The 27,205-nt window shown below is 37.6% G+C and overlaps 1 protein-coding gene across 1 annotated transcript; it reads right to left on the reverse strand.

Moving 5' to 3' along the window:
* On the reverse strand, positions 1–27,205 carry CWH43 (cell wall biogenesis 43 C-terminal homolog). Its single transcript, XM_027899619.1, has 16 exons — positions 27,097–27,205; positions 25,983–26,174; positions 22,113–22,233; positions 21,818–21,972; positions 20,279–20,480; positions 19,221–19,309; positions 17,031–17,285; positions 14,122–14,247; positions 11,865–11,944; positions 10,976–11,081; positions 8,112–8,247; positions 6,807–6,956; positions 4,402–4,546; positions 3,768–3,829; positions 2,577–2,732; positions 1–1,052 (listed from the first exon to the last, which is right to left on the reverse strand). Exons 1-16 carry the CDS (start codon positions 27,137–27,139, stop codon positions 965–967), a joined length of 2,106 nt encoding a protein of 701 aa, XP_027755420.1. The 5' UTR covers positions 27,140–27,205; the 3' UTR covers positions 1–964.

The following is a 27,205-nucleotide window of genomic DNA, read 5'->3' on the forward strand; positions in this document are numbered from 1 at the left end:
TAATGCTAGCAAAGGAACAATGCTTTTTTTATTTGTTTATTACAGTTCATTTAAAATAAAAGTTACAAGTAACTATTTTCCCTTCTCAGAAACCTTGTTATGTTGAGACAATTGTATTTAATTCTTTGGCAGTGTGTTCAGGTAAGTGTCTTACAAAAATAACTATTCAGAGGTACTTCACTCTTCCCTTTGTAAAAGCATTGAAGAGTCTAATATCCAGCTAAAAAAAAATGAAGTCTGTAGAAGTCACTGCCTTTTCTCCAGTATTATGAACATCAATCATCCACAAATTGTTCTAATAAAACTCATTGAAGAACAGAATGTAGAATAGCAGCAGATGTAAATACTGTTTGAGAAAGTCAAAAATGCACACACTTCAAACGCATACTTACAGCATATCTCCCAATTAAAAAACTGACCTTTTCCTATTTTGAAAAACCTAAGGCCAAGCTTTTTGTTCCAATAGCAGCAGGACTACAAATTGCAGCAAATATCAACAGGTTACCTACACTACCACATTATTTTGCTTTGCCTCAGTCATCAAAAAAGTGTGTAAGTCTGCTGAAATTCCTTGCCCATGACTGTTCCAGCGACCTCCCAGGAGAGTAAAGGGGTCATATCTGGACCTTAAAAAAGGTGCATAGACACATTAAACTCTGAAACAGCAGGATATAGGATACCTTCACAAAAGTTGTTGCCAAAGCAAGTTCCCACCCTTGCTTTGCTGCATACAAAACAGGTGTCTGGTCTGGGTAGATATCAGTTTGTCAAAATGCAGGTGTCTTTCCTCTTTCAAAGTGATGGCAACTCATTAAAGAGAAGAGTCACCAACTATTACAGAGACATTCATAATGTTGTGCAGCATGGGAACTGCTCATCCTTAAGCAACATAGTCTTTTTGGCTGCCAATTTGGCTTCAAGCAACAAACCTTTCTTGCTGGTCCCAACAGTATGTATTTTCTCTCTAATTTGCCCGTTTAAAATATTTAGGAGTGCTCATATGAAAGTGGTGAATATGCTCATAATTATGTCCATCTTTATAAGATCCAAACCTAAAGAAAAATATTAAACAAAACTATTATAACAATATTTAACCTATGCAGTTAAATCATACAATTACTACACTACTTCTGAATGTTCTAGATAGTTTATTTCAATTCTACTTAAATGCAAATCATAATTTATGTACCCTCTCTCACTAGATGTCTTTGAATATAGTGGAGACATTTAATTACACTGATTGCATTAATGCCCTAGGCAGTCTATAATTGGAACTCCAGCTGACAAAGGTGATTGGTGCATTTATCTACTTCAATCTTATGCTCTTTAAATTTTTAGTCCTGACTTCAGTGGAGATATAATTTAAACCCCCACGGTATCAAAATTGTCAACCTTGTTGTTAATATTGCACATCTTACTTTTGAAAATTATGGTGAAAATTGTAATTTTTTACACCATATTTAAATCTGAAAGGTTTGACAACTGACTATTATGGTAGATAGATTTGCAAAAGTAAAATGGAGCACTTATTCAAAATATCAGTGCTAAGTAACATTTAAGAGCAGTGCCATTGTATTTCTGAAGAATTACAGTTGACTGGAAAAAGTTAAACTTATTCCTACAGGCTATACCTCTCCTACTTATAAGACAACATAAAAATTAGAAAGACAAGACTGTGATGAAATCACCTGAGAAAAATCTGAATGTGAATACTAACTTTAAGTAATGTGGCAAGATGTGCCTAACTTTAGGCAAGTTTCATCATGTGGAAAAGCCTGGGTAAACTCCCATTTAAACAGGAAGCCAGAGACTGAGTGGTAAATAAAGAGTAAGCTCAACTGTTAGGTGTATATAAGAAAGTAACATGCTCTGTATTATGCATGTTAGAGGTAGTAAATATGGCATTGCTGGAAATAGATATTGCCACAGAGAGACATCTCAAACTTCATGACTCTTCCACTGATATTAATATTAGACTAAATACCTTCCTCCATATTTCTATTCATTATGCAATACCAGTGGAAAAATGACAGCATTCTAGAAAAAAAATAACATTTTTACATTAAAACTAGTCATTTTTGTTTCTCAATACATGTAATGTACTGCCTCAGGCATCCTCTTTAATTTTTGCTCCAGTTATGTGATATATTTTAAAACGTTTCTGCAAATAGTATTTAATGTATATATTGTATTATGTGTTCTAAGTAACAGTGTATTAAGATCCCAATCCTCTGAACTGCTAAAAAACATGGGAGATCTTTCATAATCTATAAAATGAGTCACCACACCACTTGGCAAAAACCCCTATCAAGCAATCTCAGAAATTAATTGCCTGGGTAAATAAGCATTACTTTCAGTATCTGCTATGACACAGCAGACTGATTTTCCCAAGGTGTATGCCAAGTCAATAGAAAAAAAAAAAAAAAAGGAATTACAAATCAGAAGTTCTTGCCTCTTATCTTTTCAATTTGGTACTGATCAGTGCCTCCCAATTTAAGAAGAATTTTGCTCCTAGACTTCTGTTTTACAAGATGTCACATACACTGTCCCCTTAATTTCTTATGAGATACACTGACCTGGGATTGAAATGGATGTCCTCAGGAACTTGGCTGGGGTCAGTGACAATTCTGTCATTGTCAGCATAGCTATCCACGTGATCTGGGATTCTAAATTTGGCCATCTGGACTTCTGAATCACTTAAACCAGCATGAGATATGCGGGCATAACCCAGCCTATCAAATACAAGAAGAGTTAGTTTGGAGAAAAAACTCAAGGCAATTTCACCACATTCTCAATGCATGTATCTTTTTTATTATTTTTTTTTTTTTTTAGCCCTGGAGTTATTCTTAAACTTGTCAGCATAATTTTCCATTTCTGTGAATATCACCTTCAAAAAACTGAAAGTGCTCCATAAACACAATCCTAAAACAATGTCACAAGTATAAAAACTGAAAAACCCTAAGTGTTTGACAGTAAGTTCTACACCTAGAAATTTATTTTTAAAATTACACCTTTAGAATTATAAGCTCACCAACTTTTTTCATTGAAGAGATTTTAATATTCAAGAAAGCAACTCAAGCATCAATGGAATGAATAATAAGAAACACTAAGATTGCATATGAGGGGGTTATTACCCTTTTTTTTTATCTCAATACTGTTAAGATAGTAATCAAGTTTACAGGTTCTACTCCTGTGAACACTGCAGAATTTACACAGTTTATTCAGAATAAGTTTAATTCCATTCTGGTACATACATCACCAAGAGAATGATTTATAAGCAATTTGGTATTGAAAGATATGGAATGCATAGATGCTAACAGAGAAAAGTGTTTCAATATAGGCTTACAAAGTTAAAGTTTCTACTAAATTCAGCATAAAGATTGGCTGGATTAGATCAGCATTTTGCTTCAAGAAGCTCTACAATCATAGTTCAAAATGTCTAGCTTCTCTGTCACACACAAACTAGGGCTTAGCCTTCACATTGTAGAAGCTGCAAAGCCAGAGCTTTGGAAAAATATAGTTTTATGTTACCAAAGCAGACTAGATCTGAAGATATTTTACACAGAAGGATGAAACCTGTCTTTGCAACTGTATTCAGAAATACACCAATTCATCCTGATACAGTGTTTCACATTACTTCATGATTTATCTAACAATACATAATTGTTTAGGATATAAAAGTCTTCCACAATCACCTACAGAAGAGTATAAAACTGATTGCCATTAAGATATTTAAACCAATGAATAAATGATCCACTTTAGCATACCTTATTACTCCACGATACATAATATAGCTACACCATCTGTCACGATCTGTACTGTCAATATCCTGGAAGCAAAAGGGGGAAAAAGTAAAACAAATAAGGCAAGTTTTCCTTTGGATAGCCTTTAAATCAGTAACAGGACCAATGTGTAAACATGCTAAAAAAAAAAAGTTTTGCCTAAAACACTGTAATAAGACAGAAAGACAAATCTTTTAGACAAATCACATAACTTTTTGACATCTCCCGATAGAAAATCAAATACAGAGCTAAGTTCTAAAAGAAAAGAAATACAGAATTAGAGGCTGAAAGGGTTGTCTGGAGGTCACCTAACCCCATGGTCAACGTAATTTCAAGCAGATTTCTCAGGACCTCATCTCGGTAACTTTTGAATATATCCAAGGATGGAGATTTCACAGCTTCACCAGGCCCCTGTTCTAGTGCTTGACTACCCTAACTGACTTTTTTTTTCCTTCTGTTATCTAAATGACATTTTCCTTGTGGCAGCTACTGTACATTGCCTCTTGTTCTTTTTTTGAACATGTGCATGTATTTTCTTCTGCGTCTATTTTTAAGTTATCAATTTAAAATACTATTTCCAATATATATTAACTCTAAAGATGCAGTATTTTTACATTACCTTGACATTTCCATTTTCTATTAATTCAGTATAATCTCTGGATCCAGGAGCTGAAGTGATGTATCCTAGAAACACAACTTGCTTAGAGCTAGTCTTCAAGAGGTTTGAAACAGCTATTGCCTGGAGTTTTCTGTCCAAGTCCTCTCTGAAAGAAATGGAAAAGACTTTAACACATATACATTTTAGCTCTGAATCATTGTGCTATGACATAGTAAGCCACAAATGAATCTGGTACCATTTTTTTGCTCAGCATTAGAGAGAAGGAAAGTTTACAGCAAGCTCAGTGATTTAAAGTTATTGCTACATTTGATAAAAGCCACATGATCATGGTAGATGTAATTAAGGTTCTCTTTCTAACCGTTACAAAACCAACATTTTCTATTACTGTTTTGTTTTTAATACTGATCTCATCACTAGGAAATGTGAATATACGTGCTTTGGTTATCTGAGGCTCTGTCTATGCTTGCACTTAAAATTTAACTGTGCACAGTATCATGCATAACAAAGAGCTCACATGCTAACAAAACTTTTATGATGAACAGATCATGGTAAACACAGCCTTAAAGTCTGGTTCACATAATTTATGAAATATGACTTGAGCTACATCATCCCATTAACTTATAATTCTGTTTGGCAAGTATTCTCCATCCCTAATGAAATTTATACATGACCAAGGGTGATAGCATAAGTGGAGCCTGGTAAAATACTGCAGTGAATCCCATTCCTTGTCCTTGGGTTTGTCATAAAACAATGCAAAGACAGTTCTCTATGATTCTTCATATTTATAACTTAAAATAGTTGTGTACATCATGTTGTGTTCTATGTTTTGGTAGGCTGGGCTAAATACTTTTGAGAAAGGCAGCTGATTTTGAAATCTGTAAACCCAAGAGAAAACAAGAATTTTAGTGTGGCTACACTTTCTAAATAGTGATATTTCTGACTGAAGCAAATGCATTAGGGAGAAAGAGCACACAGCCAGCAGACTAAAAAACCCCAAACATTTAATTAGAAGCCTGACTCTAGGTATATGTGAAATTGTCTGTTCAGCTAGCTGTTCTTTCCAGAATTACACCTCTGCAGAAGATGGGATCTTTTAAATGACATAGGCATGGTTATATTTCCACATTTTAAAAACAGTATTTTAAACCATCCCTAGTTATCCAGTATTCTATAGTCTCTGTCATCCTAAGCAGTAGAAGAAAAAAAAAAAAAAAAAAGATTAAAACCAAGCAGTTGTGTGCAACATTTAATTACAAATTCATTCCCCTGAAAAACACAATCTAATTTGCACTCCTTTCCCCTATGTGTCCTCACAATTTCTCCTTCATCTTTATCTCATCTCCTTCTGAGGGGGAAATACAGTGTTGTTTTCATCTGCTTTGACAAACTGTTTCTCAGACAGGCAAGTCTAATCACCTGTGTGAGGCACAGAATGAAATTCCTTTCTAGAGTTCAAATTGGGAGTGATTTCTCTTAACTGTATTTGTTTAATGAACGGGAAATTTATAAACAAATTGTAGGTTTTGAGCACAGTTTCTACACTGGGGAAGGAAATGGGGTAAGGAGAATACTTATTGTTCTCTGAGCAGCTTCTTTGCATTATTATATTCTATACCCTACCCATAAATTTTCCTCTCCGTGAATTATAACAAATTTTTTAAAAAATTCCAAATCCTACTGCATAGCCACAAGCACACTAGATATTGCAGCAAATACAACAGAAAATACAGCTACATGGAGCATTCACAAAACTATCTCTTAATAATATTCATTACACACAAGTAATCAAAATGTTGTTTTTCAAGAACTGAAATATACACCTTATTCTCTTCCATCACATATTTGAGTATTGGTATAATTTTGCCTTTCCAAATCCAGATATCAGACTTTGTATTTCCACTTGCATACAGTCAGATGGAACGCTGATGGATATTTTTATTGCTGTTTCAACACTGCCCTTTCTTGGAGGTTTCAGATTTGTCACTTTTTGTTTTAATAAATATCATATTTCCATTAACACTATCTATCTGTAACTGCATCTATCTTCACTCATTGTGGAATATAATAGATCTATTCCATATTCATAAAGTCAGAAGGATGCTATCCTGCACTGAGATGCATCTCTACCCTATCATTTGTTGTGGCTTTATCTTTAGAATTATATCTTTAAATCTCCAGTAATTCAGAGAGCAGGCTCAGCTGAGTTTTGCATGACACATTTGTCCTGTTTAAAAAGTGCTTTAAAATTTTAAACCTGTAGTTATGTCACAATATTTCCTCAGGTATGCCTTGCTAGAGCCAGTATTACAGCAGCATATTTAGAGGGTACAAAAGAAATCTCAGAAATGCACAAATTACATTACATGACTTTGTACAATATATGTAACAAGAAATAAAATACACACTCTTCATTTCCAAAGTGGGCGACAACGAAATCAATCAGTTTCCCTGTGAAGTTGACCGTCAGGGAAATGGCAGGTGCAATCTCTCCCTCTGGGGACGGAAGGAGGTGATGGGTCGATTTTACAATTGGATACTTTGACAGCACCATAATCCTAAATGAGAAGAGGCAAAAAGCGACATTTTGTAGTTCACAAGCATCACAGGTGTGAACCAAGCAGATAAATGTGAGCCAAAGACTAAGTTACTGAACACAAACCATCAGACCAGAACATAAACCATCTCTAGTAGATTTTTTGAATTTAGGTTTCCCTCTAAAATACTACTTAAGTACACGTCCAAAACTGTATTACCAATATAATTCCTACACTAAGAGATATGATTCCATATATATGAATTCTTACACGGAGCCTTTCACGATCTGTATTTCAGACAAAATCGAATTTTATACTTCTAGAAATTCAAAGGTATTTTATTAGAATTAGAAGCAGAGAGAAATACATCTTCCAAGATTGAGATGTCTCAATTTTTCAGCTTCTGTTTAGACATTTTGCATCAGGTTTTTCAAAATATTTCATGAACAGAATTTCAGAGAATTATTTTTCTGCCTCATTCTGCCTCTGGAAGAGGAAAGTTACTAAATTCCCCTCACATATGGCAATAATTAAATAGCCATTGCAACATCACTAGAAAGTTCTATTTGACACAGAGATCTATATATCCCCTTGAAAAAAAAAAAAAAAAAGCCACACCATAAGCAACTGTTTTTCCAGAGGGCAAAGATATTGAAAGGTAGGCAACTGGCATATCAAAGTAAAATCAGACACAAAAATTCTGGTCAGACATGTGCCTTTTTATGCCCATTTCCCACTCTAGAGTCCAACCTGGATTTAATGAATTCAAAATTTCAAATACCTCCACGTGCAGTTACATTTTCCAACTGCTATCACATGTTTAAGTCTGAAATAAAAAGTTCTCATAGCCCAGAACAAAATAATTTGAAAAGGGATTCAGATACAGTACTTAGAATGACAAACTTCCAAATCTGTACAGGATGCCTTTCTCTACTTCACCAAAACCAAAGTAGCTTACAGGGACAGGCACCAAAACCTGATCATGTTAAACAATAAGAAAACTCCACCTACATTACATTGTAATGCTAAAGAATCAAAGCCTATTACTAAAAGACAAGCTCCAGCAAGTGATTATGGGGATTATTATTCCAACTATTCTTTGCTCACGTTCTAGTACAGATAGTATTGGTGTATTTACATCTATTTACTGTCAGTGTGCATGCAAAGATGACTCACCCCCAAGTGTGATCTCTTGTGCTTGGGCCAAAATCTGTGTAAAATCCTAGTTTTTCTCCTAGCCACATTGTTGGATCGTGGTTTCCAATGAATGGCTTAGAGGCATCACTCTCTATAATAGTGATAAAATCTGCTTCTAGAAAGGGAACAGAAAAAAGGAAAATATTTCCAGATTTATAACTGTTACCTATAAATGTGACTAAATGACTACATAACATTGTAATTTCCCTTTTGATTACACAAGGGTGGACACAAACCCTTCAGGAGTCAGTCAGGGCAGACCAATGTTGTCAAGAAAGTCACTGCCCAAACTTTTGGCCACTGCAGGCCACACAACCTCTGATAAAGGCATACTTAGTGTCTGCTTGACACAGCTCCTCCCTGGTGCATAACCAGAGACATGAGACTGCACAGTAGAGGTGGCCTGCCCAGACCTAGTGCAGGCCATTTCAAAAGCATGAGAGATACTCTGTGTACATTGATTAACAGCACAGTAGCGACTCTGCTGCTTTCAACTTGAGGAACAAGCACTACACAGCACATCTGCACTTACCTTCATCTAACAAATCCTATTGTGCTCTAAAGTGTCCTGTGCAAGATGGAACTGGCTGTTATTGCCAGAGTAATTAATCAGCCCAGAGCAAGCCAGCATTAGCCCCAAGGCATGGTAACAGAAGGGTTCCCAGCTCCAGTGAATTGCTGACCGTTGGCAGCCACCTCATTTTCTCATGGCACTGTGGCCCCTCCTTGTTTACCTGCAGAAGTGTGGTTTTGTCAAGGGCAAAGGACCCTATATTTTAACTGCAGGATACATGCAGTCCCTCCAGGAACCTAGGAAAGGCATCTGAGACCTGAAGGAAGGTGGGAGTCTGCCAGCTGGCCATAGGATGCCTGAACCATCCAGGCTCACTTGAGCAGCAGATCTGTATGGCTGCAGCAGAAAGTGCTCCCTTCTTGCTGCAATTATGCCCCCCTTGGAGTGATCTCCTGCTCCTGAAGGCAATCAAGTCATAACTTCATCTGCAGCCCTTCTGCAATGAATTAAGACCACTCCATCCAGCACCACTCTTGACACAGAAGATTTTTTTGCTTTTGGAATGTCTTATTTAGCACTGTGAAAGCAATGTCAGCAGGGAAAATGGTAGTTCTGAGTACTTTTAAGTGGATTCACAGGTTTTTGCTTCTACACCTTTAGCATGCATACTGATCACAGAAACCATCAATAAGGGTTGATGTTGGATCCCTTCAGGGCAGATAGAAAGTCCAGTCACAAAAGCCATCACACATTGCATCTTAACTATGCCAACATAGAGATGAGCCCAAGGAATGCATACTGCCACACTTTAAAGACAACCCCTATGCAGAAGCAGTTAGCCACTCTTCTGTGGTGCTCAAAATCAGGAACTCTTCTTTAGAAAACAAATCTTTTGAGAATTTGAAGCTTAACTCCAAATGCAGTAATGGATGCATTTTCTGGAAACGTTAACACAGTATTTTATATAACAATAAGAATGCAACATAAAACTCCAGAATACTGTTTTCTGCAATCTGGAGTTAAGATTTATTAATTTATATTTTGGAATTTGCTGCCTTTTTGACTTAACAGTAGATTGGGGTTTTTCTGGAAGTAATACTTCATTACCTCAAAGAAATGGACATAACCAAGTAATCACTTTTTCTAATATTCATTAATTTAAACTATGGGCACCAGAAATAAATGCATTCATTATAATTCATAAATAAATATGCAAAGAATAAATAAACATCCAGACAGGAACTATGGAATTACTAATGTACAAGAATGCTCCAAATTTCAATTCATTCAATGTCCTGGTTGTTTTCTCATATCACTACACAGCCTACATAGCTCAGCCCTCTGAACCTTTGGGTTCACGGGACAATGGAGTGAATGATGCTCAAATCAGTCTCTTCACTCTTCATTAACTCCTGGGCATCTGTGCCACAAAATCAAGGCTTGCACAGGAGCACCTGTCAGTGCCTTCCCACTGCTTGGGTCTGTCAAACCCGAGCTGCTCAGGAAAGTCCTGTGGTGCCCTCACACCATAGGAGGAGCCGAGAAAACAAATGCTGAAATAGCAGCATGGGCACTTCCTAATCTCCTGCGCTGCTTTAAGTCTTAAACCAGCAGTGTCCAGTCTACCCTGTCTCTTGTTATCCCAAAAAGTAACACGTACAAGCACCACTGGCTGACTCCTTTCAATGCGCTCTACAGCAGCTGTAATCCTGAGACCATATTCTTAATTTCCTATAGCTAATTTTTCAACTAAAATCCTGTCCGTGAGCAAGAGGTTAGACACCCTTCTTTAAAGTAAAATCATGACAACTAAGCTGCAGTTGCTATTTTTTTTTGTATACGTTGCTCTGATTCAGTGGTGGAAACAGACTTGTTTGTTTCTTGCCTGTATTCGTTGCTTAGAGCATTTTAATTTCAGACCCTTTCAGCATTATATAATGCTTCACATCTGAAAAAACCCACAGAGAAGTTACAAAGCATTGCATTTTATCTAAAAGGATATTTATCATTATTTTATTTGTTCAAAGAATTTCTCTATAGACAAGTTACTCATCAGCATTACGAGAAGAAAAATTCAAATAACAAACCAAGTGTTTTCTTGAACTAGAAACCTTTTTAAAAACACATTAAGCAAGTTACTGCCTCTGCAAATGGATTTTTTACAGAAATGATTGTATTGGAACAGATCACCAATTCAGGAGAAAAACACTAAACACAGGTTCTTGCATTAATGTAAAAATGGACTCAGTTACCCAGCAGGTGTTCATACCTATTTCTCTTCAGATGAACCCTCTCAAATATGAATGAAGGGGGGAAAAAAGATACTTACCTGTCTGATTAAGCAAATTAGCTGATCCTTCCAAATTAGACCATCCTTCATTGTCATATGCAAATCTAAAAGGCCAGATCATAGCAGAGAAGTCTCTTTTTGGAACCTCAAAAAAATAAATTGAAAAAAGTCAAGTGCAGTTTAACTTTTATGTATTGTAGCTTTGCAGCCAACATCATCAGATACATGGTGCCATAAAAGACATGCAAGAAGACAAGTTTTAACCAATATATTTTCCTAATAAAGATGTCAGGATTATAAAAGACTTAATCTGCTATTAAAAATAAACTTTGCAAGCCTTAAACATCTTGTTACGATCATCTCAATACAAAATTTTTGGACAGATAGAAAACTGGAATCTTATGATTTTTATACAATTTCCATAACTAGTCTAAGTCTAATCCAGGTCAACCAACTTTTCAGAGAGTTTAAATTCAAAGTTATGCATATAAATATAGAAGCACAGAACTCCTTCATCTGGAAGGAACCTCAGGAGATTACCTATTTCATCAGGAGATTACCTGCTCCAACTTCCCTGACATGAGATCAGGTTGCTAACAGCATTGTCAAGTCAAGTTTGAATACAACTAAAACAAATTCATTTATAAAAGTAACGTTCAAATTTAACATATGTGGCAAGCATCTCTATTTTTTCAGAATATTTTTTTCCTTCACAGCAGTACCTGAAACCACCAAAGACCCAAACATTTCCCGTGTTCAATATGAATCTACAAACTAAATTTTTGCATTTTCACTTCTGTGTTAGTTTTGCTGACTTCTTGGATACTGATACAAAGGCTTCTTCAGCACCAGTTAACACACCTAAAGTATCACATGCACATATTAGTGTATATTTGAAAATTCCCATTTTCACAAAAACACTACTCACCCCTTGGCCCAACTTCTTCTGGTACGTTTTATAACGTAGACCCAGTCCAAGCAAACCAACACCAACAAACAGCCACAAGACTTGAAATAGAAAAATACAAAAACTACGTTTTTAAAGCAAGAAAAAATAACATTATTGTAGTTAAAACACAACAGGTTACACTGTTATTCTAAGGCGTGCTATTCATAAGATGAGAAATGTGTCCATTTAAATTTCCACATATCCAGGAATAACACCAGTCCAAGGCAGTGCACTTAAAAGTATCTAAATGCATGCAGAATATCTGTTTTTGTGCAAATACACTTACATTCTCCAAAACACAACATGTTGAATAGATAAAATATACTAAAGCTCTCTGGAATAGTTACGCAAAAATTGTATCTACTGAAGAATTTGGTACAGGAGATGAGTAAGAGGATCATCTAAACTTCTCAGTGTTTTCCTCTCTGTGTTGCAAGTATGCATTTGAAGTACACAATTTTTATTTTATATTAATACAATGTGTGGAATAAAATTTAGTTTACTTTGCAAGCCTTTACAAATCAAAGATGTGATCCCTGCCAGACCTCCAGAGCGATCATTTGTTTGACATGTTCCTGGAAAAGCACTTTGTCTTCACAGAAAGCATATTCAGGGTTTTCCCACTGCTCAGGTAGTCTTCCAAATAAATACAGTGGACACTTAAGAGCTCTCAGCATTTGGCACATTGTAATTTGATGATCAAAGCCCTTCTCAGTTATTTTATTTACATAACGGCATATGCTATCTACAATGATTTCAGTAACTCCTGTTTATTCTTTCATATCTTCAAGAACTTGGGAAATTATTGTAACGCAAGTTTTCTGGAACAATTTTGTGTAAAATTTAAATAAATATGATAATGGATTATGTCAGAAGAAAGGAAATGCAGTTTAAATTAGCACACGTCAAGTAATTTCATACTCTGCAAGACACAAAGGTGCTTAAAGGGAAAGCTGAGAAACAATGCAAGTCTGGGCATGCTGAGGAAATACATGAAGTATTGTGGCAATGACACCAGATTAGCTGAACAAGGGCTGTACTTTGTGACAAGGAGTATTTTGAAATATTCACTCACTTTTGTGAGATCTTTCTGAGCAGCAATATTCAAACCACTTGAACTGGTGTTCACACTGTCTCTGACACACAAACTCTCATGAGCCACATTCTTCCAGCCCCTGAATATACAGAGTAAAGTCCTCCCTAAAGATTCCAGAAACAGCCCTGAGAAGTTGTGAAGTACTATTGTCTCTGCCTTCCAAATGCAGCAAAAATGTACACAAACAGCAAGTGATTTGATCCAAAGTCACAGAAGAAGAAAAGGTGTGGAATTTGAACCTTTATCATCCTGATCTCTCTAGGGTTAGCATGCCCTGATATTTACCAATTTTTTCCTTTACCAAACTTCACAATATTGACAGATGTTTTTCCTCAGAAAAAAACAAGCTAACAGTGAAAACAAACGCATCATTTATATGATTTCCTGAGGTTTAAAAGCCAAAAATAGTAAACCCTCAAACAATTGATTTTTGTTTCTCTTCAAAACCCAAGGAAAAAAGCAGATCCCACACATACAGTCTGGAAAGCCGGGATCCCTAGGCATAGTTCACAAGCAGAAGATGACAAGACTTTCCTGAGGACAGGCCTGGTCTGAACATGCAGCAAGGCATCAAGACTGTATTTGTGATGTCAGCCACAGCAGGCTTTGCAGGACTTCCTCCTCACACAGGAGGGGTGTCACACTACAGAGCAGCTCTTGGGCCAGCCAAGTGCCCTCACATTGCCAACCAGCTCACACAGCCCTAGGAAGGCTGTCACACTGAACTGCCTCAAAAACGACACAACAAATGGGTCAAGAAATTATTTCTATCTTTTGTGTACACATTGTAAATCCCAAGATCCGGAGAGGCCTTTTCCTCCATCACTGAAATGAAACCACAAATGCTGTTGAATCCAATCCATTTGCACCTTTTGGTTTTTGCGTGGTTTTTGGTCTCTATTTGACACACTCCATCAGGAATAACTTCTGTTAGTTGTTATCATAGTGAGTCAGCTCCTCCAGTAGAATATGTCATCCTTAAACTGGAACTAGGGCAGTACCAACTACAAGTCTGTCTCTGAAAGTAGCAAAAAAACCCACATTTCTAAGACATCTGAGCAAAAAGCTCCACACTGTTGCTCTTTTCTCTCAGACAGGATCCCTACAGTCAGGGAAAAAAGGAAGTAATTTTATACTTACATAGTTTAATATATTTTTTAGTCCTTTTAAATAGTGGCTTTTGATTGCTTTTCACTTCAAAGGTAGAGCTAAGGTCTTTCTTGGGTCCTGTTAGAAAATCTAGCCCAATACATAACATTATAAAACCTATAAAAATAAAAGTAATTAGTTTTTTTCATAGAGCTTTAACACATTAAACATTTCTCATAAATACAACACTTATAAACTTCCAGCTGTTGTGTTACAACACAACAAACCTCTGGCTCCAGTAACAAAAATGATTCAAAGCACAAATGCAAATAACTGCCATATCTAATGTAGCAATGCAGGACATATAAGATTATTGACAGCATTCTCAAGTAAAGACTGATTTGCAGTATAGTTCCAGGGTATTATGTCAAAAAGGCTACCACAAGGTAAAGAAATCATGCTAAAATCCTTCCAGGCCCTATTGTTGACTACAACTCTCAGCTCAGTTCACTGTTTTCAAAGTTTACTGAAATCAACCTGGACAAGGGCAATTAAGTTACACGTATGTATTACAGAAACTTAAAATAACAGCTTTATGAAAAAATACATCGATGATTGTAGACACCTATTATCTACAAATGAACTGCTCTGTCACCAAGATACAAGCAACACCGTTTTTTGTATAAGAACTACAAAAGCAATTGCTCGACTCTTTGTACTAAAACAGCATAAGCAGATTGCAGCAGTTGGAAGGCCATTTTAACATGGCAGAAACTTGTATTCTTGCATTCCAGGGCTAACAGAAACAGCTCTGCATTTCAGGAATAGGCAGCTAAACATGCACGTAGATACATTTTAAAAGCTAATAAACTATTTCTACACTAACTGCTGCATTGCAATAGAAAGGTATCTTTTCAGTAATAGTTCAGACAGTTAGTACAAGGTCCTTATGAGATAAAGGATCCAATCACCTTCAAAGAAAATATGGGAGGATAACGAATTGGGGTAAGAGCTCTGCTGGAGAAAATACATGTCCTTAAAATCTTTGTGGTGTAGTTAATTAACTATAGAAGCCATGTTTTGCTTCAGAGTTATAGGTGCTGATGAAATAACTATTACTCAGTATTTTTTCTTGTCCTTACTTGTTACATTAGTTGTAGTGGAAGTCTGCAAACCAAGCAAGGTCTAGAGCAATGATGAAGCGGGAACACACAAACCTTGCTCTAAGGGAGACTGATTCACAGCCATTAAAGGAATCTGACCCTCAGCATTATATCACATCACAGTAAACCAGCACAGAAATTTTGAATACAATGATCTTACTTCCATTGTCAGTTTTCCTGGTGCAGCTCCCTACCCAAACTGCAGCAAGAGAAAGGCAGGATATTGGACAGGAGGAGAAAGCAAGAAATAGCAATCGCACCTGAAAGAAACCAGAAGAAAACAACCAGTTTGCCAGAAAGCCAAGCTGTAAGGGTAGAAGCACAGCTACAAATAGGCAGTCTCATGGTATATTTTGCAAATCTGTGATAAGCAATGGGATGGCATTAAAAAGACTGGACTCTCAGATGGAATTTAAACTCATGTAGTGTCATCAGCTGAGGTGGGTTCAGTCCACAGATTTCATTTTACTAAAGAGAAAGTTAGGGCCATCTCTGTGTTACTACCTTGTGATCATGCCAGGTAAATTAATCACAACTCTATTTCAAAGGAAGTAACAGAGAGGGATTTTATATAAAAGCTTTTCTCAAGAAAGCATTTGACACTCCTCTACCACATGCTTTCTTCTCAAGAAAGCATTTGACACTCCTCTACCACATGCTTTCTTCATATAACTTAAAAAAATAGGATTTAATTAACTAAGATACTGTTTCTACAGATAACCCAGAGTGCTTTGAGAACAAAGAAAATAATGCAATAATGGAACAGAACTCTCCCCAAAAGATAACAAACTGAAATCCCTAATGTCATTGCTGTAATATAAGAAATGCTTATAGGCAGTAAGAAACTGGAGTGACAGAAAGTGGTTGCAAAAACAGTTATGAAATCTAAAACCAGTGGAGCAACAAGTCAAGCACAGCATTCATTAATCTTGTCCAAATAAAATACAGGCTCATGCGTCACATTTTAAAAATGTGCCACACAATTAGCCCAAGACAATGTTTGGCATCGTTTAAATATAGTTAGTGAAATATGCTATTGAAACACTTTAGTACCTATTGAGAAAATAATTCTGGAGACAAAACCAGGAAGGGTTGGTTTGATTTCCATCTCTCCGCCCTCGACAAGTGATCATTTGGCTAAAGCCTTTATATTTACTCAACTCGGTTCTTCCTTATTTGCAAATATCTGACAATTTTTTTTATTCCTCTCCTGTTTGCATGTTTCTGACACTGCAGGCTCAATCAGATTCCTCCAAACATGCTGGTGTGTCCACAAAACATAAAGTAGAACCACAAGGAATAGAAGCTCAAGTCTCAAATGTAGATGACCTAGATCAGCGGGATGATACACTTTGCTCTTCAGAGTAGGGCTTAATAATGCACAGAATCATGTCAGGTCCCAGTAACTACCTTGTTACCTGAGGTATCATACTGCTGCTTTGGGTAGGTAGCATACAGGTGCATACACACCCTGGATTGCAGTCAGGTTTCAAGAGTGACTGATTAACAGGTCTCTTCCTCAGTTGCGTACTGAGTTATCAGACATTTTTCCTCTTTGTCTTTTTTCCCCAACTGAATTCCACTTTTTGTCCACATTTTAGACTATTTCTAACAGTAAAGAAACAAGTATATAATTTTTTTTGCATATCTCATTAATTTTCTCATTCAAACTCTTACCATAGTAAACGTAACACCATCTGAGCATTTGGAAAGACCCTTCGTATGCTAGATACATTTCACATGTCTGGCTGAGGCTAAAGCAAGTGTATTTGTATTTGTTCATAATCAGAAACGTACCTAAAAGAAGATGGGAGCTTTCTCTAATGTAAACTCCTCCAGGTACAAACTTATAAGCTGTACACCATACGCAGAAGAACAATTCAAGAACATAGGCAAACATGGCTGTACTCATGGCTTTCCCAGGATGCAGACAGCTAACAAAGTGTCCAGCTAGATGTGGCCACACAGACATAGTAAAGACAGCAAGGATGTTGCCTGCAACAGCAGCACTCCAGGTGTGCAAATAAAGAAGACCAGCTGAAGATGCCAAACCTGAGAAGGTATAGAAAAGAATACAGTAAGACTCAGACATATTATCTGCCACATTCATTTCCACAATCTATGAAAAAATACAGTCTGGGAAATATAACTGTGCTTTGCAGCCATGAAAACTGCATCACTAGAATTTCACAATTGCCAAAGACAGTCTCTTAACTTTTCCCAACATCTCATTTTTTTAAAGACTGCTTATTCAGCTAAAAACAGTGCAGCAAAAAGACAGCAGAGAAACATTATCAAGAGCCAAAACTAAACAGTTTTTCTTACATAGAGCTTTCCCAGCACAACAGAGGGATGATGCACTCTTTAAGAGATTATCAGATTTGCCTGTTATGAACCTCCTTTACCATAAGAATCAATCAAGTTAATATGAAGAGCAAATATATCTTTCCCTGATCTTTTTTCCCTATAGATAACGATATAATGGGCAAGAAAACTATTAATCTTTTACTATCTGCAAGATCTTTTGTTTACTACACTGTCTTTGATTTGGGGATTCAGCCCCAAAGAGCATATTAACAACCAAAGAAGCTCTCTATTATAGGACAACTTCATTTTAAAATGTTACTGCAGGTAGGAGTGTTTACTAACTTTCACACTCTGATAATTAATGCATAGAAATGCTTTTAATATTTTACTGTTATACATCAAGGTTCTGAGCATTTAAAAATACAGTGGTTGAATGAAGTAAAGAACCATTCTGTACTCGTTTTAAATTAGCAATCTGTGTACATTAAAAAACAGATGCTCATACTCACATTATGACCTGCACACATATTCCCTAAAACTAACAACTGCACCAAAAGGTAAATTATTTGGGCAACTGTTGGTTCAAGCACTGGCAACTCTTGTACCTTCACTGTGACACTCCTGATATTTGGTATTTTAGATTCCTGGCTAGGAGAAACTCAGTTTATTTCTTGTCTTCAGGGTTGTGGAAAATGGCTTGAAAGTGCACTCTTAAGTGCTCCAAAACAGAAGATGAATGAGAAAAAAACCAAAACATAAGTCATCATTTCCTTTGGTCCCTGTATTTTGGTAAGTCCCAATTTATTATCAAACATTTGTAGGAAGACCTGTTTTATCTTCTTTATATAAAGATCTACAAACTATTAGCTAAGGCCAAAAAAAAGAAGCAGATTTAGAGGTTTTTTAGACAGCATTTATACAACCATATTTTACTCAGACGGGATGACAGATTAAACCAAGCAGCATCTATCCATCCATGCTGAGACAGCATGGAAAACACACCTCTCCACAGTTCAGGAGCAGAATTATTTCATCTCCTACTTGCTCCATGCATCACTCGCTCCACAGCATAGTTATACCTTCCTCCTGAAAAAGGATGCCCAGATCCAGTACTTGAATCCCACTTCCCACCACCTAAGACCCACTGTATGCAGACTGATTTACAAACACATTGCTCCAGTAGGCCTGCTTTGATGTTCATATTATTTTACTGCCTGGAGATCTTGGCAACTAAGGAGACAGGAGACAAGCTTGCCTCCAGATGAACTGCACACTAAATTACAAGTTATTTTGCCGCTTGCAGAATTGAAAGGTTTGTGTCACCTTAACCCCACAACCCTCCAGGCAGCCTTATCGGAGAATGACTAATATTGGAAAAGACCTCTAAGATCATCAAGCCCAACACGTTGTACAATGCAGAGGGTCAGAACTGAAATGCTGCTCAAGGGAACAGAACCTTAACAGAGGCCTCTGAAGAGAATAACACTGCTCTGCAACGGCCTGGAGATTTGGCCTGTAGTCCTTAGTCAACGGGTCAGACATAGGTATACTACAGTCAGTGACAGAGAAAAGAAGGATTTGATTAGCCACAATTTTCTGAGATGTGGTAGAAGGTCAGAGGACTTGAGTAAAAGAAATAAGGTAATAGAAACAAAAATTCTGCTAAGGGTTTGCACCTACCTATGAGAAACCAGGCAAAACTGACAACAGAAGACCAGCTCCAAAATGAAAGCATCAGTCCCTGAGCCAGGCCCAGCAGAACTGTACCCCTAATACAACAAAAAGGGATAAGAAATTATGCACTAATACGATTTTATGAACACCTAGGACTCAAAAAGAAACTTCTAGACATCCAGGCAAGGATGTTTTGTAATATTTTATAATCCTTTTACTTCAAACAGATTTTTATTTGAGTACAAAATGTCTTTACCTCACACCCTGCTATATTTTCTTGTCTCTACTGGATGTAAAATACATCCAGTTGAAAATAACAGCAGTTTATTGTAAGGTATAAGTGAGCTACATTCAGCACCAGAAGCAGCCCACTGAAATCCTAGGTACAAAAGGCAAAAACAACTCAGAGAAAATGAGAGGGAGGAATCCACTGCAAACACAAGTATTTTATTCACATCAAATAGGGGATCCTAACACATCTAACATTGCTATCAGTCTTGGGTAGCTCTTTTGTATACCATCTCCAGATTATAAACTCTGTCATCTGCCAATCCACATAGTTGAGTCAGAATAACTAATCTGGTTTCTTCCTGGGCTTTGGAACCCAAGTGAACCACATACAGCATCAAGACTACAAATGTCTACAGAAGTATATCTTTTAATATTGCACATAGTTTATTTATCTGCATGCATGTCTGATCATCTCTCTGAAGTCAACTGCTAGACTAATTTACTGCCTATTATAGATGCACTGCATTTATAAGTCCATGAACCCCAGTCCTAATCAAAAAAATTGTTTTGCAGTGTTACAAATCAAGATTTTATGGCTGAAAAAAAAAAATTCTGTATTAGAAAATTTTAAGATTTCATAGTCTAGACACAATGCTCAGAGTTATCTGAAAGCAAGAATGAATCTAGGAGTCATCTGTGTGAATTATCTTGTACCCACCTTTTCTATTTAAATTATTATACCATCATCCAGTTGAGTTTTAATTCATCCTCCGCTACAGCACTGGCTTTTGAGTACTATTTTGTTTAAATAATAACAATAAAAATCCACTTACCCATGTGGATTAGGATCTGGACCTGTATCTGGATGTCCACTTACTGCCCATCTAGAAATTAATGAGACCTCCCCAAATATCCATAGGGTGAGGAACATGAGGCTGCCAAAAGCAACCCCAGATAAAAGCCAATAAGGATGGGAAGCAGTCTCTCTAACTACAGTACCAGTTTTGTTTGCTTCTTGTTTCCTCCTGTCTCCACCTAGAATGAGCACAGAAATGCAGATAAGCAAACTGTCAAATTCCAATTGCAAGAGTTCCTGAGAAAAAGAAATAGCCAAGGTCACAAAATTACCAGAATAAATTACAGGCACAAAAGCTAACTTATCTGATAATTCATGGAAATTGATAACACCAAAAAAAAAAAAAAAATTCAAAATCTCTAGTAACAATCCTAGGTATGCCAGGAAAAGCTACTCACAGTAAGTGTACAAAAATGGTAACCTGCCCATTTGATTATTCTTCATAGTACTGGAATTTAAATAATTAAACTGACCTTGAAAATCAGCAGAAAAGTTATTGGAATTTGTTCAGAGGATTCTGTTCTCTGAAACTCTAAGCTCTGATAAGAACAAAACCCGACACTTCCAAATAAGCCAGAACTAAACTCCTTTCCTTCTCCTTTTTCCATGCACTGTAGATCCTTTCTCATCTAAGGAGAAAGCAGCACATTTAATTGCACAGACATATCACTTTGTCATCCACAAAGGAGACATATTTCCTTCCTAATCTCTTGCAGTAGATTCGCTTTCTAAATTCTGATGAAAGTTCAGGCTTAATTTATGTTATGTAATGCAAGCCTACAAACAATATGCATGATGATAATTTATACCCACTTACACATGGATAAGGTTTTATCTTTCAATTAATTCATTCAGGTTATACTGAGAAGGAAGGAGCTTCTGAAGATTCAACATGAGCTGCCTTAACTAATCAACTTAACTAACCATGCTATCTTCCTTGGCAATACCACCTTCACAGTTTTTAAGTGAGCTTTGCCTATGCCATCTCCCACTGCTGTATACTCTCTCCAAACACGCCAAGAACTCAGGCAAATTTTGACCAGGACAACTTGTCCACTCTTCCAATACTTTCTGTTTATTTTGGCACATCAGCTGTTCCCCAGCTTTGTCCTGTCTCTCCTTCTTTGTCAAAGGATATGCACTGGCAGAGAACGTAAAAGTGCAGACTGAATTAAGAAAATAACAGAAATACCACAGATGTTTCATGCTGGAATGACAATAACCATTCTGCTTTTATTGGTCTAGCTTATGCCTTTGTTTGTGTTACTGTCACATTATTGACACTGCAATTAGCTGACAGTTCCAACACCAACTTACTACAGCTTGTATGGATTGTGATACCAGTTCTGACATGTTATGGGTAGATGGAAGTACCCCATGGCTTCTAAAGCTCATGCATCAGGTCTAAAAACAGACTCTATACTGGGGGGGAAAAAAAAAAATCAAAGAATCAAAACCCAGTGGCACATAGATAGGTATACTTTAGGATGTTTTCATAACTGCCATCTTTGCTTACCTGAGTAAATCCGCTCCACTGCTGCTATAAAACCTATTGTCATAATGACAGTGTTGGCAACCTGTGAGCTCCAGACTGGGTTTAGTGATGTATACCAGATGCGAAGAACAAGGAGCACTATCTTGCCTAGCATGAAGCCCCATATCCTGATGAACCTGAAAAAAAATCAGCTTTTGAAATAGTAAGGCATTTGGGGAAAAGAAAAAAATCTTAACTTCTAGGGGATAAAAAAGTAAGAAAACACCTTTTAATATAAGGAAATGTCAGGTACAATCCCATCAGCATAAGAAAATACCTTTGTAAACTGTTTCCTGACCACCATGTTACTGTTTGAACCAGCAATGAAGAAGAAACACCAACAGCCAAGATGAACAGTCTAATTGAAGCATTTGGTGCCTGGTATGATGCTAAGCTTCCTGCAAAGAAATGCACACAGACAGATATTGCTTTAATGGGCAATAGAGATCAGGTAATAAGGATTTCCTGTGCATTAGTTCAACCTTGTCTGTAATTTAAATAGGTACACCATTTGTCTGAAAACACGACACTACCCATTTTTAAACAAAGCAAAGAAATGTAAGTATGAATAGTAAGTGGGTATATATGACTTTATAGAAATTATCATTTTCAAGGAAAAAGATAACATGAAGCAATTATCCAACAGTGATTGCCTTAATTTAAGTACTTATGGTGATTGATTCCATAAATAGGACATATGGATAAAATAATTAAGCATACAGATACTCCTTTAACTGTGCACTTACATAACCCAGAAGCCATAAAGTTTTACGTATGGTGACTGCTCTTTTCTAAACAGGATATGGCTTTTGCTGTAGTGTACTTCTAAAAGTAAGTGCGCTTATAAAACCAAGTACACTGCGGCAAAAGCCATATCCTTAATGAGATGGGAGTAGTCACCATACATTGCTCAGGAATTAGCAGTCAATTGCCTTAGCAGCTGTGAACAAGGCTTTCTCTGGCCCAGTATTTGATTTCAGAGTGGTCACTACCAGCCTGTGTCATCTTATTACTAAAAACTGTCACTCTCCCAGTCGCTGAAAGACTGTGCACACACACACACATCTTTGCCAGTTCCCACGGCACGCTGACCTCACCTTATCAGCAGTTTTAAACTCTGCTAGCAGGTTTCCAATTTAAGTGACTATGGATCACATACATTCTTGTAACCTCACTCAGTGTGGCAAAATCTGGCCCAGGACCAACATCAAACATCAGGAGAAACAACATTGTTAACGCTACCAGCCATTTGCTAAGTGAGTATGAGTCAAACTTGAAGAGATGTTAAGCAAGCAGGGTCAGAAATGGAGTTGCAGATTCTGACAACACATGCTAGGAATCCTCCAAATGTCTACCTGCCCATTCTGCTCACAGTAAAAGATACAAAGCTTAGCACCAACATGATAAAATGAAATCAATGCGTAGTGAAGATGTTCTTGTATGGACTTCAGCAGAGGTTGCGTGTTCAATGCACAGAGATTTCTTTGCTAAACTGTACTGGCAATCCATAAACCTGCCTCTTCAAATCTTTCATCACTTACACTACCCTGATTAAAGCTAGCATGGGTTTGCCAATTTACAACAGACACACCTTTTGTTGCTGAGCAAGTACACCCAAAACTTAAATATATCTATCCAAACACCCAGATTTACTGTGTGTTGTCTGAAGACACAGATTCAAATGGACACTACCACGTGATAGATGGTTGCTGTTTGTTTTTAAATAGAACACAAAATCAAGTACTATGGAATTAAAATTTTTAGAGAAAAATAAAGCCTCCTGAAAAGGCAAAAAGAAACAAAAAAACAAACAACAAAAAAATCCCCCTAAATATGGTTTTAGCTAAGCATGTAGAATTTTCAGATTTTTTGATTGTGAAATTTAGGACTGAGTATTTGCAGTGGAATGGGGTGGAGCATGGGGTAGATTGTTCTGCCTGATTGTTCAACAAGCCCCAGAGGAAGACCATAGCCTTTCTGAGGAGGAAATAAAAGATCAAAAAGAGAATCAGGTGTCTAGGTATGAAGGAGGGAAAAAAAGCAGGAAGAATTGAGAAACAGGAGAAACAGAAGAAACAGCACCACAGTATGATGGGACAGAACTAACATAAGAGACAAAATGAAGTGATGAGAACTAAGTAAAAAGATATATATGGAAAGTCCTAAAGCCCAATGCTGCCTGTGCAAGGGCATCTGGCTAACTTGAGAACCTGTAACATGGAGGCAAGTAAAGAGTGAGGGTTACCACTGGCTGCTAAACTCCTTGCTGGAGACAAAGAGGGTGAGGAACATGCTCTTACGTCTTCCCCAAATGCCAATGCTCACTGTAGGGCAAGGGGTAGAGAGAATGAAGGGTATGTACAATAGAGCTGGAAGACAATATAGTGTAGACTTGCAAAAGGGTGGACAATATTAAGAGTGTTTGAGAGGTGAAAGCAGCAGGGGAACATGGTCATTGAGGGAACAGTTCCTGTTCAGGCAGGAATAAAGGAGAGATGGAATTTGCATATAGCAACACTCAGGTTAGCCCTGGCTGAGGATGAGCACAGCTTTTGTCTCTCTGCTGAGTTTTTCTATGACCACCTACACTACACATCTCTGCCCCAGATTACTACTGAATGAGCTAACGTTTTATTTGGAGTTAATACTTTCAGGAGCTTGTGATGCAAGTGAAGCAAACAGCCATGAACCAACAGACTTTACAGAGCATTATAAGCCTGTCACTGCTCTTTACTTAGCAGGACAAAAATTACACACTTTTAAGTGAGTCCTGTCTCTTTTGGTAAAGTGAACTAGTAAACACAGCAAGGTGATCTGAAGGACTAATCTTAAATAAACATGGCAAATTTTGTGTCACCATGACATCTGAAGGAATGCAGGGTGCAATTTTAAATGCTTACACTCATTACTAGTTTCTAAATTAGAAAATCTTGAAGAAAGAGATACACTGAGCACTGCTGCAGGAAGCTGAAGTAGAAGATTCTGCTCACTTAAAAGCTTATTACAGGAAAAAAAAAGGTATTAGGATGGATATAATGGGAAGAGTAGAAAAAAAAGATGGTAAGACTATTCTTCATCTAAACCAAGGACACCAACAAACTGGCTTCAGTTCCAGTATCTTTCTAGAGATAAAGAACAAGAATTCTTTTCAAAAAATATGCAGGGAAAGTAAATAAGATGATCTTATTCTGTCTTCTAACAGAAAAAGAGGAAAACTATAAAGAAATTGATTCCCTGCTTATCATTTTAGATTAACAAATGAGGAGCCAGGAACTGCTGCTTCTGAAACACATCACTCAGCAGCAGTATTTTCATGTCTACACAGGGTGGAGACCCTCGCCTCCTCTGAGTTCATCCAGGTGATGCAAATTAGTTAGCAATAACTTGTTTCTGAATGTGGCTGTAGATGCCAAACCTTCTCCCAACAAATTTTCAGAAAATCAACAGGAGGTAAGATTTGCACCAGTTAGCTGAAGACCAAAGCAGGAATCCCAGCAAGTCTTGGTTTTAGGAGGAGCGTGTGGGGTGGGTAGCAGGGCAGCTTTTTCCTAAATTTATGATCAGACTTTTTTCCTGTGCAACTAACAATATAAGTAATTTCATATTTAGGATAAGCCTGTAACCCCATTAATATGCTACAGGCATCTACATAGATTTAATTAAAAAAATCTATTCTTAGAAGAAAAAAACTGCCTCAGAAACTAAGTCTACCAAAAAGAATGCTTCACTCATAGCAGATTACTTTTATAATAGCCCCAAGATGATGTCTCGTCCCTACCCATTGTCACAGACACAGAACAGCTATACAAAAAAAACACGTGCTCTGCTGATCTCTGTGTAATACTGAAAACATGTTTCCTACTGGGCATGACTCATACTAATTTTAAAGCTTCTAGAGATAAAAGTCAAATTAGATTTTTCTTTAATTATGCAGTAACCCAACACAATGGCTGTAAGCAATATTCCTCTGACTATAGATAAAAGCTGGGGAGAAAGAAATCCCAACAAAACATGAGTATGGGGAGAGTGAGAACTTCTTATTGTTGTCTGGTTTTGTAATCATTTGAATTTCAAGGCAATTTGGAAGGTTTTTTCTTATGCCTTGATAACGAAATGGAATCTGTAACTCACAACAATGTGTACTTACCAACCATAGTCAATCTCAGAAAGGCTAAGATGTACTTATTGTTAGCCAACCTCCATAAAGGGCCAATTGTCAAGAATATTGGAGAAAAGAAAGCAACAGCAAAAACTTCTAGGCCCGTGAGTGCCAGTGTCTGAAGAGGGAAGTAGTAGATCATCGGTGGCAGTGCATGGTAAAGAGACCAAGAAATGTAGCCTAAAAAAAAAACCACACAAAAAAACAAAACAAAACCAAACAAACAAACAAACAAAAAACCACCAAAAAACACCCAAAAGAAAAAGAAAATTCTGTCATGTATTTTCAACAGTAAGGTTTCCTGGAGATTACTTAAAAACTGCGATTTTATACTTCCACATTAGACTATCAAACATATTTGAAGCCACTTTATGTGAAGAAATATTTGCTATTTCAAGTTAAATAAATACATTTTCCCAGGAAATAAAATGGTGAAAATAAAATAGTGCTTTCCCCCTTTAGACAGTAGTTCCTAGACACTGATCCTCAGTGAAAGAGTGGTCAGCCTCGGAAAGCGTTACTGTTCAGGGGGATCAATGCTGCCTAAATAAGCAGTCCACCCACAGTCTCAGGGCTCCTCAAAGTCAGATTGGTGGCTAAAGGAATTTTTCTAGTAAAGCGGTGTGCCGGTCTCCCCTGGAGACACCTCATCCAGGCACGCCAGCACTGCGCTGTTTCCACACGCTTTGCAGGAGACGCACGGAGCAGCCGAGCCGCAGCCCGGAGGGTGCCGGGGTCTGCCCTGAGCGCCCCAACTTGTGCAGGGCAGCACAGCACCAGCTCTGCAATACCTGCAGAATACCTGGCCGGGGACAGCAATAAATCCTAGGCTAACCCAAGAGACAAAAGGCATTCCAGCACCAGAGGGAAAAAAAAAAAAAAAGAACCCTGAGAAGAACACTCAGCAGTGACCACTATTCACTCATTTCTAGCGGAGGAGCGTTTCACCGGCGACACCTCGCCACGGTCCGTGACTCCCGGGACACCGCGCAGGGGCTGCCCCGCCACGGCCGCCGACCGGTCCCGGCACAGCCCCCCGCCCGGTGCCCTCAAGCTCGGCCCCTCGCCCCCCGCCCCGCGGGGAGGCACCGCCGCCACCTACCCAGGAGACTCTCCGAGAGAACGGCCTTCCACAGGGGAAACATCGCCTCGCGGTGCTGCCGGGCACGGCGGGGGCTTCGTCCCTCTGCCCTGGAGCTCAGTCCCGAGTG

This window comes from Empidonax traillii, unplaced genomic scaffold, assembly GCF_003031625.1.
Source record: "Empidonax traillii isolate 1590-97213 ecotype Southwest subspecies unplaced genomic scaffold, ASM303162v1 scaffold678:size492020, whole genome shotgun sequence".
Lineage (NCBI taxonomy): Eukaryota > Metazoa > Chordata > Aves > Passeriformes > Tyrannidae > Empidonax > Empidonax traillii.